General features: G+C 35.7%; 1 protein-coding gene and 1 pseudogene across 2 annotated transcripts in view; one reads left to right on the plus strand and one right to left on the minus strand.

Annotated features, from left to right (window-relative positions):
- The window catches only part of Zfyve9 (zinc finger FYVE-type containing 9), a 101,175-nt gene that overhangs the window by 62,857 nt on the left and 17,003 nt on the right, over nucleotides 1-21,315 (plus strand). For both annotated transcript variants that reach the window (XM_010610316.2, XM_010610317.2), the window contains 5 exons: nucleotides 1,067-1,291; nucleotides 4,017-4,099; nucleotides 5,476-5,580; nucleotides 18,235-18,385; nucleotides 21,036-21,116. In XM_010610316.2, the coding sequence (XP_010608618.1) occupies nucleotides 1,067-1,291; nucleotides 4,017-4,099; nucleotides 5,476-5,580; nucleotides 18,235-18,385; nucleotides 21,036-21,116 (645 nt within the window). The remainder of the gene's footprint in view (nucleotides 1-1,066; nucleotides 1,292-4,016; nucleotides 4,100-5,475; nucleotides 5,581-18,234; nucleotides 18,386-21,035; nucleotides 21,117-21,315) is intronic.
- Nucleotides 13,608-13,893, minus strand: LOC109117605 (annotated as a pseudogene).

The following is a 21,315-nucleotide window of genomic DNA, read 5'->3' on the forward strand; positions in this document are numbered from 1 at the left end:
AATATTTTGTTTCTCTCTTTTCCCCTAAAAAAATTTTTTTTTTTTTTTTTTTTTTTTGGTACCAGGGATAAAATTTGGGACCTTGCACTTATAAGGCAGGTAGCAGATCCACTGAGTTAAATCCCCAGTTCTAGATTGTTTTCTTGAGGTTTCGGTACTTTGTAAATTTTGGGTGCAACACTCATGTCAGATAATACATTTTGCAAATATATTGTTTTAGGCCTTGGCTCTTTTCATTTTCTTAATTTTTTTTTTAATTGAACTTGGGACCTTGGGCCTGTGAGGCAAGCGGCAGAACCACTGAGCTAAATCCCCAGCCCCCTGACCCTCTTGACTAACGAAGTTTACTTTCCTCTGCCCCCTTCATCTACATGACCTTGTTTTATTTTTTCAAGGCATTTTTCTCTAAATTTACTTACTGAAATTATTTGTCTCCCTCTATAGAAGGAAAGCTTTATGAGTACCAGATTTTCATCTGTGTGGCTCAATTCTGTGTCTTCATCCCTAAAACAAACTAACATCAGAGAGATTTAATTTAAAAATTGTGAGTTGAAAGAACTAAGGAATTGATGTTGTCACCAGGAAATACTTTTTATCATCTGGTGGAAAAACACCAGATGACTAAGAAGCCCTGGGAGAATATTTCTGTTAGTAAAAATTTTGTACTTATTATTCCTAACTTCTTATTCGCATTGAGACTTGTAGACATCTAAAAATATCTGCCACTCTACCCTGGATTCTACAATGGCTGCCAGAAAAGATGGAAGTTTGTACAAGTCTTGTTCCACAATCTTAGATTAAAAAACTATACCATAACATTTGGCTAATCATTATATGTATATTTGTATTATAATGATAAGTTATTTTTCAGAAGACACTGTATGGCTAATACTGTTAGGCATTTAATAATTCCCTTCATTAAAAAAAGAACTTTCTGAGCATGGATTTTTCTTAGTGAAAAATTGGGAATTAGTGTTTGGTAGTGTCCAGTCTAGTTTTGGGTAATAATGAGTATTAAAAATATGATTGATTTGTTAATAAAAAATAATGAACTTTTTCATTTCAGGGAATGTTGTGAGCAACTTGGGACATTCCTTCTTCAGTCAGAGTTTCCTCGGCAGTAAAGAACATGGTGGATTCTTGTATGTAACATCTACCTACCAGTCACTGCAAGACCTAGTACTCCCAACCCCGCCTTACTTGTTTGGGATTCTCATCCAGAAATGGGAAACTCCTTGGGCTAAAGTGTTTCCCATTCGACTAATGTTGAGACTTGGAGCTGAATATCGACGTAAGTATTTAAAAACACCTAGTTCTAAGCCTTATGACCAAGGCATGGTACCTAAAGAAAGTTTGGGATATTCAGACCATATGTTTCATAATATAATTCAGTAGAATTAGTCTTCTGAAATAGCTAGGCTTGGTCTAACCAGTGTCCACTTATTTTAGCTGTGAGGGAGAGGACTGAAAATATCAAATGAAGAAGTTGGTATTTTTATGGTTCATTGATTAAAAACAATTATTTTGAGAAAATTAATTTGAATTTAAGCAATTTTACTTTTATATTATATAGTATGTATTATATATCTATAGTATATGGTGAGCATACTTATTGTCACCTAATTGGAAAATAGCTATGACAAATTATATTTTGTTTAATCCAACAGTTTCAAGCTAGTGATATGGAGACTGTTCTCAGTAAGGTAGGCCACTGAAGGGGGCTTCTTTGCCCATGCTTGTAGCAGGGCAACTAGTACAAGTAGTTAATATCTTTAACTTATTGGTGCTGCCACCTGCCTTGCAAGTGTAAGGACCCAAGTTTGATCCCTGGTACAAAAAAAAAAATTGTGCGTGCGTGTGTGTGTGTGTGTGTATGTATGTATATATTTATATATACATACACACACACGTATATATGCATATATATACACACATACATACGCATGCACAATGAAATGAAATTTTTAGTTTAAACTTTATGTATTCACCTTATTAAAAATTATCTGGTCTAGGGATCAGACCACTTGAGTAAGGTTCTCAACTTTACCACTTAATAGCTCTGTAACTTTGGGCAAGTTACTGTACTCAAGTTTTCTGATTGTCATTTTCTCACTAAAGTTCTTTATCGGTTTCTTTTATAAACTGGAGATTTTAATGTTTGCCTTATAGTTTACATTATAAAAAGATCAAATGAGGTTGTAAGTGAAGCATTTATAAACAACAGTACAGCCTAAGTTCTTAGCAAGTCAGCTTTCTTCTTTCACTCATTTATTTGTTCATTTAATAAGAATTTGATCAAGGGTTACCATGTGTCATGAATCCTAGAAATTTAGAAATGGCTAAGTCATGTACTCTCTTGGGAAGTCATGTACTCTCTCCTTGTAAGGATCATATCTAGAAATCCTTATTAGAGTAGTGTATTGTATTAAAACTCATGCTTAAAGTTAAGTTCTTTGGGAGTCCCAAAGATGAGCTCTAACTTGACCAGGAATGGAGGAGTTGGGTAAGAAATACTTGTTGGATGAAGGTCCTCTGGATGAACTGTGAAGGAAGCAAATGACTCAGCTAAATGAAGCAGGAAATGGCACAGATTGAGGAATGAGCCAGCTAGTATTATAACCTGGTATTTGAGTCTTTTAAGGAGGATCCTCATTAAAAGTTATAGTAGAATGAACTCTTAAACTTTGTGAGCTGAGAGGAATTGAGAAATACACAATATAATCAAAATAAATGGTGAATGTCTCAATTTTTAAAATACTTAATATAGTAAAAAAATATTGCCATTAGTCTTCCCTCAGAATACTCCCCCTTGCTTCAAACACATTTGTCCCATCATTCTTGCCACTTTCCAAAGCAGTTATGGAAGTCCTCTTTCATGTCTTTAGTTGTACTAAAGTTTGCAAGTTGTTGTGGCTGCCTTGTTGTCCTGAACCAATTGAAAAAGCTTACCTTCCAGGGTCATTTTAACTCTAAGGAGGAGCAAGAATCACACGGTGCCAGAATGACTAAATAAGGTAGAGGAAGACACAATGTTTTTACAAGCCAGCATTTCTGGTAGATGGCTCTCAGCAGCAAGAATCACTGTAATTTTTAAATTGCACCTTGTAAAGACACTCTCAAAAGAGTACTTCTTCTAGAACTGCTTCATAAAATGACCAGGACAATGGAGTGAGTGTATTGGAAGTAAGGGAGAGTAATTTGAAGGGGATTAATGGCAATGTCTCTGTTTTGGTACCAGGGATGGAAATTGGGACCTTGCACTTGTGAGGCAGTCAACAGCACCACTGAGCTAAATCCCTGGCCCAGCAATGTATCTTTTACTGCAATATTTTTTAAAATTTTAAAAAATGTTTAATTTTAAATGTTTTTAAGTGTGACTGTATTTTTTTGTCACCCTCCACATTTGATTCCTGGGTCATACCGATGCAGTTTGAAGAAGATTACTTCATAAGAATTTGTGGATCCTTTTTTCTTTTTTGTGGTACTGGGAATCAAATCCAGGGATGTGCTACAACTGAGCTACATCCTCAGAGCAAGCTATTTATTTATATATTTTTGGTTTTTTTGAGACAAGGTCTCACTATATAGTTCAGGCTGGCCTGCAACAGTCGTCCTGCTTTAGCCTCCTGAGTGCTAGGATTACAGGCATGTGCCATCATTCCTGGCTTTTTTTTTCCCCCTGACCTAGGGTTTTGTTAGGTTTCCCAGGCAGAACTTAAACTTGCAATCCTGCTGCCTCAGCCTCCCTCAGTGCTGAGATTACAAGTGTGTAACACCATTCCCAGCTTGTGGGTCATTTTTTAAATAGCTATATCAAAAAGGTTATTGTCATCAGAAGACTTACCTTAGCTCAGGATTTCTATGCCGTCATGTTAAATACTTTTTATTTAATTTATGCATTTGATATGTTCTAATGAGCCATTAAAATTACAGCTTGAAAATTATGTAACCCATGATAACTCTTTTCCAAGAATTTTGAGCTGAAAAACTTAGTCTGATCCTTTCCATCTCTACAGTTTATCCCTGCCCGCTGTTCAGTGTGAGATTTCGGAAGCCATTGTTTGGAGAGACAGGGCATACCATCATGAATCTTCTTGCAGTAAGTTGGAAATTGTTTTTATTGTTATTAATGTTCTTATTATTTTACTAGAGTTTGTATGGGAGAAGGAAGAGAAGGGTTTTATATTTTGTTGATAGGCATGCCCTGGAGGAGAATAGAACATACATACTCTGTAGGAAACAGGAAGCTTTGGAGTGAAATACAGGATTCTAGTCTCTGGTTATATACACTTACTATGTAAGTGACCTTGCAGGATTATTGTAAGCTTAGAGGTGATGTATAAATGAAACACCTAACATTTTGTCTTGTTCTCATTTTAAGAGTGGCTTCCTGTGTATATAAATAGCTTATTCAGCCAAAGATTGGTCAATGGTTGCACTTAGTACCTTAAGCTACTGAGGCTCTTACTCTCTACTGATGGATCTCTATATGGACTGGGATATAACTTCATTATTTTCCTGTCTTTTGCTCTCTCATGTCTCCTAAGCAAATATATAGGCTCCAATTCTTGTCTTTTGTTTACATTCCACATTCAGTCCAGAAGCAGATATTACCAGTTTTCTTTCAAAATTTATCTAGAATCTGACAGCTTCCCACCACCTTTAGAACTATTAGCATCCTCATCCAAGTCATCACTGTCTCTCACCTGGATAGTTTTTATTGTGTTTATCTCATCTCCTTTCTTTGCACTTGTTCATTTATCACCTTTTTAAATAGAGAAGCCAGGTCTGTTAAAACAGTATAACAGTCTCCACGGAGTAAAGTCAAAAGTCTTTGTGGTAATCTATTAGAATCTATAAACTCTAGTCCTATATTGCCAGTTTCTCCCTGTCTCTTAGCACTTTTGTTCATTTTACTTTAGCCACACTGAATGTATGAATTCTTTCAGTTTTCGTATTTCTAATAACTTTATTCCATCTTCATATTTCAAAGATATTTTTACCAGATGTAAAATTCTAGGTTGACACTCTGTGTGTGTGTGTGTTTGTGTGTGTGTGTGTGTGTGTGTGTGTGTGTGTGTGTATCTGGCCTTACAAACACTCACTGAGTGCCTATGATGTTCTAGGTATTGGAGATATAGCAACAACGAAATAACTGAGAATCCTTACCCTGTAGAGCTTGTCATAGAGGAGACAGTTAAAAAGTAAATATAGAAAATGTTAAGTGGTGGTAAAGCAAAGTAAACTTTAAAGTACCTGTTTAATGTTGGTATAAGAGGTAACTATTTGGTTTATATCCTTACAAGACTTTTTAGAGAGCTAAAATATGCATAGTGGGGCTTTTATTATACATTTCTTTATTTGACTAAATAGAATCAATATTGACATTCTTTCTATTTGTACTAGTTTTAATACTATAAATCAAATCCTACCAGTTAGGACTTTTTAATTCTACTTCAATGTGCTTTTGTCCAGGACTTCAGAAATTACCAGTATACGTTGCCAGTAGTTCAAGGTTTGGTGGTTGATATGGAAGTTCGGAAAACAAGCATCAAAATTCCCAGCAACAGATACAACGAGGTAAGATTTAGCATGAAGGCAGATTTTTCATAGTTGATAAACATGAATAAAGGTGAAAAAATATATGATTATTTTAAATTTTACTTTTAATTGATAGTGAAATTAGTTCATAATATTGTATAGCTTTAGTTATGGGGAGCTTCATTACAGAAAGGCAGTACATTAAATTCATGACTTGTTTGGTCATTGATTGTGTTGTTTGACTTTTGACAACTGTGATAATCAGTGATAGATTTGCATTTTGATAAAAAAGTAAGAAAATTAGACTATCTGTAATGTTAGTAGGTCTTTCCCTCCTACTCTAAATATATATTTGACTCAGTGTTTAAATATAACTCAACATAACTTGCAAAATACCTTCCAATAAGTTTTCAAAAGCAAATCATTGCATTTGAATTAAACTATATTGGCTCAGTGGTAGAGCACTTGCTATGAGGCCCTAGGTTCAACCCCCAGGACTGGAGGGAAAAAGAGGTTAAAAAAGTCAATTGAAGTATATTTTGTAGTTGATATTAATTTTTACGTACTATATACCTATTAACAGAAACATATAAACAGCCTTCTTTGTATATTGAGTTTTTCTTGTATTTACAAAAATGCATCTTAAAATCAGTTCTGAAATGTCTAATGGTAATTATTAGGGATTGAGTTTGTTTGTTTGTTTGTTTTGATGTAATAGGGATTAAATCCAGAGATTTACACATGCTAAGCAAATGTACGACCATTAAGCTATAACCCCAGCCCAACCAGTGGTATTTTATATTTTTTTTCCTGGTATCGGGAATCAAAATCAGGACCTTGTACTTGCATGGTGCCACTGAGCTAAATCATGTCTGATCTTGACTTGCTGTGTCCTGCTTACCATTATCTTACTGATTTTTTTGTACCTATGTTCATTAGGGAGATTGACCAGTTGTTCTCTTTTTTTAGTTGGATCCTTCTGTGGTTTTACTATCTGGGTAATGCTTGCTTCCAGGAATTAATTTGGGAGTGTTGCTTTCATTTGATTTCATTAAAGAGTTTGATAAGTAGTAGCAATAGATCTCTAAATTTCTTGTAGAATTTAGCAGTGAATCCGTGAGGACCTGGTCTTTTCTTTGTTGATATGTTTATAATTACATCCTCAATTTCATAGGTTATTTGAGTTATTTAGAATTTTTATATATTCTTGGTTTAGCTTTGGTAATTCATATGAATCTGGAATGAGTCATAGGAATCTCTCCATTTCTTCTGTTTTCCATCCTGTTACAATACAGGTTCTCAAAGTAGGTATTGATGATAAAGGGTTTGTCATTTAAAAAACAAACAAAAACTTCAAGGAACCAACTCTTCCATTCATTAATCAATCCTTTGTATTGTTTTTTTAGTCTCAATTGCATTAATTTCTGCTTTGATTTTTTATAATTTCCTCCCTCATGCAATCTTTGGGCTTGACTTGCTTTTTTTTTCTAGAAGTTGAGATTCAGTATTAGATTGTTTATTTGAGCTCACTGTTTTTCTGATATGGGAATTCACTGCCATGAATTTACCTTGTAGGACTCTTTCATTGTATCCCGTAAGTTCCAGTATGTCATATTGGCATTATTGTTTAATTGTAGATACTGTCTCTGATTTCTTCTTTAATTTCATCTGTGACCCATTGGTTGTTCAGGAGAGTGTTATTTAATTTCCATGTGTTTATGAATTTTTTGTGGTTTATTTTGCCATTTATTTCCAATTTCATTGCACCATGATCTGATAATATACATGGGATAATTTCATTTCCTTTGCATGTATTTAATTAAGCATGCTCTATGAGTTAATATGTGGTCTAATTTGTAGAATGTCCATTATGCAGCTGAGAAGAATGTATAGTCTGATGTTGGGTGGAACAGTCTGTAGATATCCACTGAGTACATTTGTTCAGAAGTTTGGTTCAGTTTCAATATTTCTTTGTTGGTTTTTTTGTCTAGTTGATCTGTTTATATGTGACAGTGAGATATTGCAGTCCCCTATTACAAATATATTAGTGCTTATTTTATTTTTCATGTCCATTAATGTTTGTTTCATAAAATTGTATGTGCTGGTATTTGATAGGTAGATATTTATGATTGTTATCTATTATTCTTGGATCAATCCCTTTGCAAGGACGTAGTAGCCTTCTTTTGTCTCTCTTAATCAGTCTTGGGTTGAAATCCATTTTGTCTGCAAATAGAATAGTTACACCTGCTTTTTTCCAGGTTCCGGTCACATGAAGAATTGTTTTCCATCCTTTGACTTTCAGTCTATGAATTTTGTTTTTTAGTTAAATGTGTTTCTTATATGGAGCATATTGCTAGATTTTGCTTCTTGATCCATTCTGCCAGTCTGTTTCTTTTGATTGGTGAACTGAGACCATTTACATTGATGGTTATAACTGATATATGTTCACTTATTCTTGTCATATGGTCTTCATGTTGTTGGTTCCCCTTTTTTCCCCACTCTTGCCTTGTCTGATATTGAGGTTCATGGAATTGTAGTCCCCGTTACCTCTCTAGAATGTCTGTCAGAACATTTTGGAGTGCTGGTTTGGTGGTCATGAATTTCTTCAGGTGTTCTTTTTCATGGATATATCTTATTTCTCCATCAATTTTATTTGTTTTGTTTTGTTTTGTTTGAGACAGGGTCTTGAATTCACTGTGTAGCCCAGGCTGGCTCAAACTCATAGCAATCCTCCTGCCTCAGCCTCCCGAGTTCTGGGATTACAGGTGTGCACCACCATGCCTGGCTCTCCAGCACTTTTGAAAGGTTGTGGGGTACCTCAGTCTGGGCTGGAGGTAGTTTTCTTTTAGGACTTGAAATAATTCACTCCAAGCTGTCCTTGACTTGAGGGTTTGTGTTGAAAAGTCTGCTGTGATTCTGATGGGCTTTCCTTTATGGATGATTTGTTTCTTTTCTCTAACAGTTTTTAATATTCTATTTTCATATTGAATTTCTGGATACTGGACGACTATATGCCTTCCTATAGATTTCTTTTTTGATTATGGCTAATAGGAGTTCTATATACCTCACTTATCTGTATCTCAAATTCTTTTTCCCTGCTTGAGAAGTTTTCTGCCATTACTTCAGGTTCTTTATGTTGTTTGCACTATCTCCTGCTTTTTCATTGATTCCAGTCCATCTTGTGTTATTCTTTGTACCATCTAGCAGCTATTGGATTGATATTTCATGGTCCCTTGCTATTTTTAAATTTTTCTTTTCATGGTCACTAACCTCAAACCTGTGTTCTAGACCTGATATTCTGTCCTCAACATTGGTTCATTCTGCTGCGTATACTTTGAGTGGAATTTTTAATCTCCTGGATATCATTTGAATCTGTTTCATGGATGGCTTTTTTTTCCTATTGTAGGCAATTATGGTTTCCATTATTTTCCTAAGCTCTTGTATTTATCTCTATCTGCTCTCGATTCAGTACTCACGTTCCTATTATCGTCACTGTCTTTGTAGTTATATGAGAAATTGTTTCTGATTTGATTTTTTTCTGGAGCTTCATTCATCTGCTTTGTTACTTGTGCTGTTACCACTTCAGAGTTCAGGTTGGTAGCTTCGAATTGTTCCACCTCATTACTGCCTGGGTTTGTCTTTGGTGAGCTGGAATTCTGTGGTGGGAGTCTTTCGTGTTTCTCTTTTCATTTTCTTTTTGTAATTTAATTCCTAGGTTGATGTTTGTATATTGCTTGTGGCAGGTAACTTTATTGCTAGTATCAGGAACCCTTAGGAAATAACTATTTCTCAGAGACATCTTCCGAGTGTAGCTGGCTTTTCAGTTTTGAGTCTGTTGCAGTGTCTTGCCTCTTCATTTGTTGGGAATGAGAAGTCACTGCCTGCTTTTTTTAGCCCCTGATTCTTTGGCACTGTCCTACAGTATTGTTTATGATCCTCAGGCAGTCTCAGTTTTGGTATACCAGGAAGTGCAACTGATTACAACAATTATGTAATATTGACTAAAGTAGTGCAATCAGTAGTAAAAATAGCATCAAGCACAGCCCAGAAAATGACAAACTGTGATAACTATTAATTTGCCACCTTTAACCATATGAACTAATTTTGTGGTTATGTAACAAAATCTAAACAAACCAGAAAGTTGTATACAGTAAATATGCCCTTAATGTGGTGATTTTATCCACAGGGAAAGTTTTTCAAAAGGGTTAGGGGCCAAAAAAAAAAAAAAAAAAAAAAAAAGAGAGAGAGAGAGAAATAGAAGAAGAGAAAGAGATTAGAAACAAGGCTGGAGGACAAAGGAAGATTACTCAAACTTTGGGAAACTGGTGAAGAAAACAGGATAGAAAGAGAAAGAAGAAATAAAAACAACAGAACAAAACAAAAACAAAAAAAACCTAGAACAGTGCTGACACTCATAAAAACAACAAACAATCCAAAGAAAAAAGAAAAGAGCGAAAAAAGAAAGGGAGGAAGAAAATAAAGAAAAAGATGTCTACTTCAGGGTGTGTCTCTGCTTTCACTGGCAGACGGAGTGGGCAAACAGACCCCAGATCCACGTTGGTCCCAGCAAAGCAGCCGTAGATTTATGTCAGTAGTGGATAATAATCCCAGCAAGCCTGCACTTTTAGTTCCACTGAATTTCAGGCTGATTTCTGGTTATGATGCTGAAATCCCTACAACTCTCCATGTGCATCCTGCCAACTTGTATTCAGCTCTGTCTTCCCTTGACACAGGGGCCGGATGATGAAGCCAACCCTCAGCTGCTCTGAGTTGTATGGTAGGTGGCCCCTGTTCCAAATGGTAGCTGGCCAGTCACCTCTTCCTGGGGGACATCTGAAGTGGGATAACTCACTAGACACTTCAGTCTGCTGAGTCCCCTCCATTCCAGCAGTGGAGTCCTTTGGGGCTGCCAGTAGTCACTGTGCATCTGCATGTTTGAGCCAGGTGTCAAAGAGAAGGTGCCACTTGCCACCTCCTTCTTCTGCGTTGAGGTCCCTGTCTTCCCTCTTTCAGTGCACTTTAGTTCTTACTTCAGATCCTTGCTGACTTCTGACCTTGTCTTCCTCACATTGTTGTATTTTATCATCTGAACACCAAATCTCCTAGAGGCTGTTTCTGTGCTATTTACCACTCTGCCCTCTTCCCAGAAGTGTTCAAAGATTATTTCTGTGGTAGTTTCATTTGTATTTTCATTGTAGTTCACATAGAAATGTATTTGTTTTTAATTTTTAGATTTAGTAAGCAAACAGTTGATGTAGAAAATGTTGATGTTTATAACTAAACACTCTATATATTTGATATTTTTTTGATATTTCATTTTACTGGTAAGTGCACATTATATAAAATAATAGGAAATGCCTGACAAAAGAGGAAGATAGGAGAGATGACAAGTATAGCCTGCCAAACACAAAAGGAAAGCTAAGCACAAGTGCTCTCAATGTAAGACTTGTATATGGAACATACTGTTGTCATGTTTTAAGACTGCCTTAGGTATGATAATTGAAGCAAAGATCATTTCTGTGCTGGAGTTTTGTTTGTATTTTCATTTCGTTTTGTTTTGTTGATACGAGGATCGAACTCGAGTCCTTGCGCTTGCAAGGCAAGCGGCAGAACCACTGAGCTAAATCCCTGGCTATTTGTATTTTCACTGTAGTTCACATAGGAATTAATTTCTGCTGTTATTTTTTGATCTTGTAAGCAGGTAAACAATTGATATTGAAGATGTTAATATTCTACACACTCATTACATATTAAAAATGTAATATTTTATTTTATTGATATATTTTCTTGCTAACATTGTTTAATATAGTAAAACTCATAAATTAAAATTAATAATTCATCAATAGAAATACTCCTAAAAAATAAACATGAGCATTACAAACTCCCTTAATGTGCTTATGAGTAGCTGCATGAGGCTTTGGAGGGGACATCTAAACCAAGCCATAACAGGATACAAGAAATATTGCAGAATTTGAATTAATAAAGCAAAGAAACAGCACAAAACCAAGATAGGTATTTATATCATCATGTGATGTATTAGTTTACTTTATGGTCAGTTAGGTCCTTTAAATACATGTATGGGAAACTTTCCTCTTATAAATGAACATTATTTTAAGACAAAGAAAATATGTTTTTTTAATATCTAAAGAAATGTAAAGTTTGTCTGATTGGTCTTGAGATCAACATTCAAGGAAATTTATTCTTCAAGGCTAGGAAATTTGAATATCTGAACTAAAAATGTTTAGGGCTGGGGACACCATGCCTGCCTCCCAAGTGCAAGGTCTTGAGCTTGATCCCTGGTACCAAAAAACAAAAACAAATAAAAATGTTTCTTATTTGTTTAGTGTAGATGTAATTAGAAACTAATCTAAGGGCCAGGATTTAGTTCAGTGGTGCCACCACCTGCCTCGGAAGTGCAGGCCCTGAGCTCAATCCCTGGTACCAAAACAAAACACAATTAACCTAATGATGTGGAACAAATGATAGATAGAACATTCTTTAAAATAGCAACATGGAACTGGGTGTGGTGGTGCATGCCTGTAATCCCAGCACTCGGGAGGCTGAGGCAGGAGGATTGCTGTGAATTTGAGACCAGCCTGGGTTACATAGTGAGTTTCAGGTCAGTCTCAACTACACAGTGAGACCCTGTCTCAACCCTCCCCCCAAATAATAATAATAATAATTTTTAAAAAATAAATAAATAAAAGGAACCGGAATCCTCTTTCTTTCATGTGATACAAATGTAAATTACAAGTGAGAACCTGATTTAATCTCTCAGTTGACTTTGCTAAACAAAAATCTAGCTGAAGCATCCTGTTTGCAAAAGAATTATTTTAAATTAATCTTTGGAAAATCCCAATAGAAATGGTTTAGATTAGGGAGGATGATAAATGTCAGTCTCTGAGTGGTATTCAATTATTGTTTGGATGTCTCTTTTGACAGAGTAATAAAATATTTACTTTGTGACAGCATTCAACAAAACAAAGCCAGAAGATTATGAGTCACTATAAGCCCTATCAAAATTTAAACAGTTTTTTTAATAGTTGGGAAATCCAATATTCAGATTCATATGGAATTGCAAGGACCCTTGAATAGTTATTTAAGAATATTCTTAAACTGGGCATGATGGTACACACATGGACTCCCATCTCCTTGGGAGGCTGAGGCAGGAGGATTACAAGTTTGAGGCCTACCTGGGTAATTTAGTGAGATCTGTCTCAAAAAGTAAAAAGGGTTGGAGTGGTAGAGTGCCCCTAGGTTCAATCCCCAGTAACACCAAACAACAACAAAGAATAGGAGGATTATGTATATATGTATTTATATTTATTTTTAACAGTGCTGGGGATTGAATCCAATATTTCACACTTGCTACAAAGTCCTCTCAGCCACAGAGGTACATCTCCAACCTATAATTTTAAAATTTAGTACAGTGCTATAGTAATCAAAATGATGGTGCTGACATGGGGTACAACTTATTTATTTTTCATTTTAAACAAGTTTATTTAAACAACAAGATACTTGACTTAAAGGGAAAACTAGGATTCTTTTTTAAAGAGTAATTTGCTTCTACATAAAGACAGATTGCCCTACATGTAACAGCTACGTACAAAGAAGTTATAAAATTGTCCTTGGTTTTACAGTGATAAATGAAAAACATTAAAATTCTCCAATCAAACAAGGTATGCAAGAATTTTTATGTTGTTGTCTTTTCTGTTAAAACAGAGAGCAAAAGAACTCACTGGAGTATAAGGATAAAAGCTGATGAGCATGCCACTAATGGAGAGAGGGGATTAATTTCATAGAACCAGTATCTCCCCATCCTGTTTCCATTTGATGTCAATCAAAACATATTGTTGGCCATTTAGTTTTTAAAAGAGCGTATGCTTGTGCATGTACAGATATTTTATGTACAATAAAGGGAGAAGGAAGGGATAAATGAAAGAATAGAGAAAACTATACTGTAGTAGTCAGGATGTGGTGGAACCAAATTGCACTTTTTAAATTGAGAATGTATTCTTGGTCTGTAAGAACAGAGTTCTGGAGTAGAGTTGTGGCAGGTTCCCTTTTTAGTAGACACCTCTTGTCTGTTGCTGAACACATCAATTGTATCTTCATCCTCCATTTCCACCTGTGCAGGTGTGTCTGTTTCATTGATTGGCTGTCCATCAAATCTGAATCTGACCTGCCTCATTGACAAACCTTGTCATTCACATAGGCTTTCATTAGTTTACTAAGTAGTGTATGCCTCTTAATCTTAAACTGCACCACAGAACCATCCTGCCTCTCCACCTTCAAATTAATGTGGTCGTTGTTCTCAATCTTGATTCTTTCATTAGGCTTTTTGTCAGCCATAGCGAGCACCCAAGTCTTCTCAGCTGTGGCTTCACAAAAGAGATACTAGGTCTGCACCAAGTGAGCACACAAGCCGCACCAGGAGTAGCAGAAGGAGGTGGCAGAGGTCTGGTACAATTTAGAATCCAAAAGTAAATCCATACATTTATAGCCAGTTTATTTCAACAAGGTTGCCATGAGTATTTAGTAGCAAAATAATAGTCTCTTCAACAAGCACTGCTAGAACAACTGGATTTTCACATGTAAAAGGATGAAGTTCTACTCCTGCTTCACACTATGTATAAAAATTAACACAAGGGCCAGGTATTTAGCTCAGTGGTTTCGCCGCCTGCCTTGCAAGCGCAAGGACCCAAGTTCAGTCCCCGGTACCACACACACACACACACACACACACACACACACACACACACAAACAAAAAAAAAAAAAAAAAAAAAAACAAGACAATCAAATCAATACAAATTCACCATTATGGCTGTGATAAAAAAGATCAATAATAACAATAATGAAGAAAAATTGGGACCCAACATTATTGTTAGTAATCTAATAACATAGGGTTTAATTCTTTGTGACTTTGGATTTGGCATTGGATTCTTAGATGTGATAACAAAAACATAAGCAACAAAATAAACATTAAATTTAATAAAACTTTAGGAGTTTTGGCATGGTACTGGAACAAAAATAGATATATGGATCAATGGGACAGAACTGAGGATACAGAAACTTCTTCAGACATATTCAGCTATTTGGTCTCCAGCAAAGGGACCAAAAGAATATTTTGGAGGGATGATAGTCTATTCAACAAGTGCTGGGAAAACTGGTTATCTGTGTACAAAAGATTGAAACTGGACCCTTACCTCTCACTGTATACTAAATTAAAAACAAAATGGATCAAAACCCTAAACATTAAAACAGAAACATTAAACTACTGGAAGATAAAATAGGTAGAACTTGAAGACATAGATATAGGAAAGGATTTTCCAAACAGAACCTCAGTTGCACAAGAAATAACACAAATGGAATTATATCAGACTAAAAAGTTTCTGTACAGCAAAAGAATCAATTAGTACAGTGAAGAGACAGACTACTGGATGGGAAAAATTTTGCTAGTTACTCCTCAGAGGACTAATCTCTATAGTATGCAAAGAGCTAAAAAAAAAAAAAAAACAGCTAAAATTAAAGATCCAGTTAAGAAATGGGCAAGAAAAATGAACAACAGCAAAAAAAGAAATGAACAGACAGTTCATAAGAGGAAGAAATACAAATGGCCAACAAATATATGAAAAAAATGCTTAACATTTATGGCCACTAGAAAAATGCAAATGAAAACAAAGCTAAAATTCCATCTTATTCCAGAAAGGATGGCAGCCATTAAGAAATCAAAGAATAACAAATGCTGATGAGGCCATGGTGAAAAAGGAATCCTCATTCGTTGTTGGGAATGTAAACTAGTATAACCATTATGGAAATTGGTGTGGAGATTTTTCAAAGAACTGAAATTAGAAATTCCGTATGACCCAGTATTCCCCCTACTAATTATCTTCCCAAAGAGGTTAAGAACTCATACTACAGTGATACATGCATACACACCAATGTTTGTAGCAGCATAATTAATCTGGGATACAGCCTGTATACTGTCAACAGATGACTATATTAAGAAAATGTGGCATCTTCGTATAATGAGATACTACTCTGCTGTAAAGAATGACCTTGAGACATGTAGGAAAAGGGATGCACCTGGAAAATATAATATTGAGTGATACAAACAAAACACATGTGCTTAAAGACCATATGGTATCTCTCACTTGAGTGAGGCAGAGTACAAACAAAGAAAATAATAAAGGTGGATAGAAGGTGATAAGGGGATGGATCTCTTGGAATAGGAAAGTGGTCCAAGGAAAGAAGCACAAGGGGTAGGAGGAAGGGAAGGGGAAATTTGTAGAATAAAGATATATCATGTACAAGAACCTAATAACCTCAATGAATGTAGACATTATATGCCGTAGCTCAAGCAAAGATTAATAAAATCAACAAGAGTGAAAAAAGGGATAGGGGAGTTGGAGGAGGGAGGGAAGGGAAGGGAGTTAAAAAAAAAAAAAAAAAAACAAAAGAAGCTGTAGTATGTACACATAACATTCCCCAAGACGATTGTAAGCTGTCGGAACTGCAAATATACACCAATAAAATAAAATTTTTAAAAATTTTAACAAAACTTTAGAAGTTTTGTGCATCAAAGGATATTATCAAGTGAAAAGACAGCCAACAGAATGGGAGAAAATATTTGTAAATCTTGTATCTAATATATGTAAATCATGTATCTAAAACATGTATTAAGTGCAGAATATATAGGAAACTTATAATTCTGCAACAAAAGACTTGATTATTGGTGGGCAGAGAAGTTCAGTGCACATTTCCCCAAAGATACAGTTGGTCCAGAAGCACATGAAGAGATGCTCAACATCAACATTGCAGAAATGCAAATCAAAACCACCATGCTTCATACCTATCAGGATGAATGTTTTTTAAAAAGGAAAAATAACAAGTGTAAGCAAAGATGTAGAGAAAGGGAACCTGTGTACATTGCCAATGGAAATATAAGATATTTCAGCTATGATAAAAAGTTGGACAACTTATCAAAAAGTTAAGCAAGATTACCATATGACCCACTAGTTGTACTCCCATGAATATACCCAAGAGAATGGAAAACAAAGGCTGCAGGTCATGGTAGAGTGCCAGCCTAGCATGGGTGAGGCCTTAGGTTCAATCTCCAGCACTCTGGAAAGACATACATACATACATACATACATACATACATTAAAAATGAAAACCAAGTACTGGAATACATGTATATACATGTTTATCATAGCACTATTAACAATACTTAAAAGGTTAAAATGGTTGGACACTATGCCTCATGCCTATAATTCCAGCTACTCAGGTGGGTTCAAGGCCAGCCTAGGGAAAGTAGTGAAACTCTCAAAAAAGGGATTGGAGGGAATCTCTGTGAGGCCCTGCCTTCAAGTCCCAATAACACACACACACACACAAACACACAAAGTAGGAATAGTTCTAAAATATCTATCAGTGGATGAATGGATAAACAAATTGTGGTATATACATACAATGGAATATTATTCAACCATAAGAAGAACTGAAGTTGGATGTGCCGGTACACACCTGTAATCTCAGCACTCTGGGAAACTGACGGTAGGATCACAAGTTTGAGACCATACTAAGCCACTTAGTGAGACCCTATCTTTAAATTTTTGGAAATATTTTAAAATGCCAAAGATATACCCTACTGGTAGAATATTTGCCTAGTGTGTGTGAGGTCTTGAGCTCATTCCCTGTATTTAAAGGGAAAAATGAGAAATAAATGCAGTACTAGTGTATACTAAAATATGGATAAGCCTTTGAAACTTTATGCTGTGTGAAAAAAGCCATACAGTGGTCATATATAGCATGGTTCCATTTATATGAAATGTTCAGAATAGCTAAATGCAGAGACAGAATGCATTCAGTGGTTAGAGAGAGGAAAGTGACACTGTGGATTATAGTATAAGGGGAAAGGGGGGAATAAGTAAGTTTCAGTTTAGATACTCAAAGGATTGTAGCTACTTGAAAAATATTTCATCAGTAAGTTAGGTGAGATGACATGAAGGGGAAAATGGGAAATTTAAAACAAATAAATATGTTACTATTAAATTGTTTCAGCCAGAGGCCAGAATTTAACAACAGTTTAAGTTCGGATTTGTTCAGGAGACACGGAATAGGCCTGTGAACTTTTTCAAGTTAGAGTCATAATTATCATCTTCAATCTCGATAAGAACAAAGCAAAATACTAGTGACTTCAATGAAGACATCATTAATAAGCAGAATTAACAAACAGTACACTTCATAGATATATAAAGGAAAGCCTCATACTTTTGATGTTGAAGAAGACTTAAATATGGGGCATTCTTTTAGATTTAAATTATAAAGTGTTTGTCCTCAATTCCACAAGTAGGAAAAACTACAATTAGCTAAGCTAATTTTAGTTACTTAAGGAAAGCAATAAAAAGACATGAAATGAATGCAAAAACATGTGCCAGTTATAGTACAAATTACCTATAAAATGCACAGGGAATTTTTGTACATGCCCATATTTTTTTTACTAATGGTGATTATGACTTTTCACTTTGTTTCCATAATTGTATAGCCACTTTTGTCAGTTTATTTTTGTTTTTGTCAGTTTAATGAGTAATATTATCCTGTTTTGTCTCTGCGAAGGTGGAGTCAAACCATGTCAGACAGAAAAATGCCCATTTTGGGGGAGTAAGATTAACTCTCTTCTTTAATTGCAGTTGATGAAAGCCATGAACAAGTCCAATGAGCATGTCCTGGCAGGAGGTGCCTGCTTCAATGAAAAGGCAGACTCTCATCTTGTGTGTGTACAGAATGATGATGGAAACTATCAGACCCAGGCTATTAGTATTCACAATCAGCCCAGGAAAGGTAAGCTTATGAGCTGATTGAGATTTTGATAATGGAAAGTGATTCTGAACTTGGAGCATTGGATATCTCTGCTCTATACTATTGCTTTCTATTTAAAAGTGACCACAAACAAATTACCTTTCCAAGCACATTCTACAGGGTTTTGTTGACTCCACAAGAAGTCATACTTAAAGTTGTAAGTGTGATCTTTGTTATCAAGGAAAATATTCCAAATGTAGTCTTGGGATATTGACAGGTATTTGAAGGTAAGACTGAGCAGTAATGTAGAATCTTTTAGAGCTTTCAGTGATACACCAGCCCACTGTGGCATGTGTGCCATTGGTTCATCACCTCTAGATTAGGCCCTTTATGAAGATTTGGAGCTTGCTGAATGTTGAATAGGTTGACAGGGCTCCTAAGGAAAATATCTAGATTTAGTGTTACTCAGAATGGGGCCTCTTCACTTAGGAGATTGTTAAAAATGACGAATGTACTAATCAGATATATCTGCTAATTAGAATTGTAACAAGACCCCTGAGTGCTCCAGATACACATTAGAGTTTGAGAAGCCTTGCTCAACATGACATTTCCCAAAATGCTTCCTCAGATTCTGTGGTTTTTTTAAACTGTTCACATAGGCCAAAAATGATAACACATGTCTGTAATCCCTGCACTTGGGAGGATGAGACAGGAGGATGGTGAGTTCAGGACAGCCTGGACTATATAGCAAGACCCTGTCTCAAAAACAATTTTTGTCCCATGTTAATAAATAGGAATCTTTGTTAATAAATTAAATCTGAGAAACTTAAACAGGTTAAACAAGTGTCTTTACCACTGAGCTTTTCAGACCATTTATGAGTATTCTAATTTTTTAAGAGGATAGTATCTAGCTCTTCCTAAATTTATTTGGCCACAAATATTTGTTCTCCTCTGAGTTGCTCCCAAAACTGTATTTCTTGCCGGGCATGGTGGCTCACGCCTGTAATCCCAGCACTCTGGAGGCAGAGGCAGGAGGATTGCTACAAGTTCGAGGCCAGCGTGAGCTACATAATGGGTTCAGGGCCAACCTGAACTACAAAGTGAGACCCTGTCTCAAAAAAAAAAACTACAGCTATATTTCTTAAGTCTGTTTTGTGAAACTCTTTTCTAGTAGGAATAGTTTGTTACTGTCTTAAGTGTATTTTTAAAATCAGTTGTTTAGTAAAGGCATAGAAGGTATTTAACACATGTACATCCAAATACAATATTCAGAATAATGTGATGATAAATTCACAATGCTCTCTATTTTGCTTTTTTTTTGTTTTTGGTTTTTTTTTTTGTTGTTGTTGTTGTTTTTTGAGACAGGGTCTTACTGTGTAATTGAGACTGACCTGGAACTCACAGTGATCCTCCTGCCTCAGCCTCCTGAGTTCTGGGATTACAGGCATGTGCCACCATGCCTGGATTCACAATGCTCTCTATTAATGAAATCATATCTAGAATATTCAAATAAGTTCTGGATGTCATTAATGGAAGTATATTGATAAAACTAGATTGGGTCCAGGGGATGACTTAAGACCTGTGAGAAACAGGAACCAAGGTCAGAGGAAGATGAATAAAGATCTGTATAAATGTCTAACTTGGAAAGAAATACATTGGAAGAGGATGAAAAATAGCTGTATCCAATTTTTAAAGTTATTTATTATGTGAAAATAAGATTCAGCTTATACTCTATTGCTACAAAAGACCAGAACTAGCACCAATGGTGAAACTTACAGAGAGCTGGATTTGGGCTCAATTTGAGAGCGTATTTTGTAACTCTGAGATTGTCCAGAGTAGAGTGAGTTACCTTGTGCTCCTGTGGGCCCCCCGTCATTAACAGTGTCTGACAAAGACTTGTTGACCACCTGTTAGAAATAGTTGGGCCAAGTTGGTTTAGCCCAGTTCAGTTTAAGATGCAGGCAAATGAAAGTACAGTGGCGTCATAAATCTAAATGTAACTGTGTATGTTTTTTATGAGGAGATCATGATAATAGCCATTTTTCTTTGAAATAGTCTTTTTTAGGCTTTGTAGGTCTGTAGTATTTGTCACAATTACTCAAACAAGTGGTGTAGTACAAAACTGGTTTTGACAATATATAAATGAGTTGTATAGCTGTGTTCCAATTAAAGTTCATTTATAAATATGAGAAAATATAAAAATGGAATTAAAGTGTTTGAAGGTGGGGAGGGGAGGAGGGGGTAAAGGGAGGGTGGAGACAAGGGGAAAAAATGACAACCAAGACCTGGAATATAAAGGTACAAGATCCCAGTAATGAATGTAACTGTACTATCTACCTAGAATGCACCAATAAATTCAATTTAAATTTTTTTAAAAGTTCATTTATAGAAATAGACTGCCGCTGAGCAGATTTTAGTTTGCTGACTCCTGGACTTGACTATTAAAATCTCTTTTCTTGTAAGGTTCTTTAATTCCTGATTGGAGGAAGAGGAAAACAGACTTAAAACTTCCTTTCCAAAGCTATGATGAACATGAGAATTACTGATTACTTTTATATTGTGATATAGAGATTCCGTGTTTCAAAAATTTTCTGTGTAATGGTTGCATTTCCCAGTTACCAAATATTTCATTGTTTCAAATCCCTCTGTCTCAGTGTCTATCTTCATGAAACTATTTCTGTTGTTTTTTTAGTGACTGGTGCCAGTTTCTTTGTGTTCAGTGGCGCTCTGAAATCCTCTTCAGGATACCTTGCCAAGTCGAGTATTGTGGAAGGTAAAGAATGAATTGTTTGCTGCATGTATATTAGTCCAGTTTTAATTATACAACTAAGAAGCCAAGAACACTGTGAGAAGTCTTGCCCCTTTCACTATTGATATCTGATCCCCCCCCCCTTTTTTGGCGGTACTGGGGATCAAACTCTGGACCTTGTGCTTGCAAGGCAGGTGGAAGAACCACTGAGCTAAATCCCTGG

This window comes from Fukomys damarensis, unplaced genomic scaffold, assembly GCF_012274545.1.
Source record: "Fukomys damarensis isolate Sample0158 unplaced genomic scaffold, DMR_v1.0_HiC HiC_scaffold_23, whole genome shotgun sequence".
Lineage (NCBI taxonomy): Eukaryota > Metazoa > Chordata > Mammalia > Rodentia > Bathyergidae > Fukomys > Fukomys damarensis.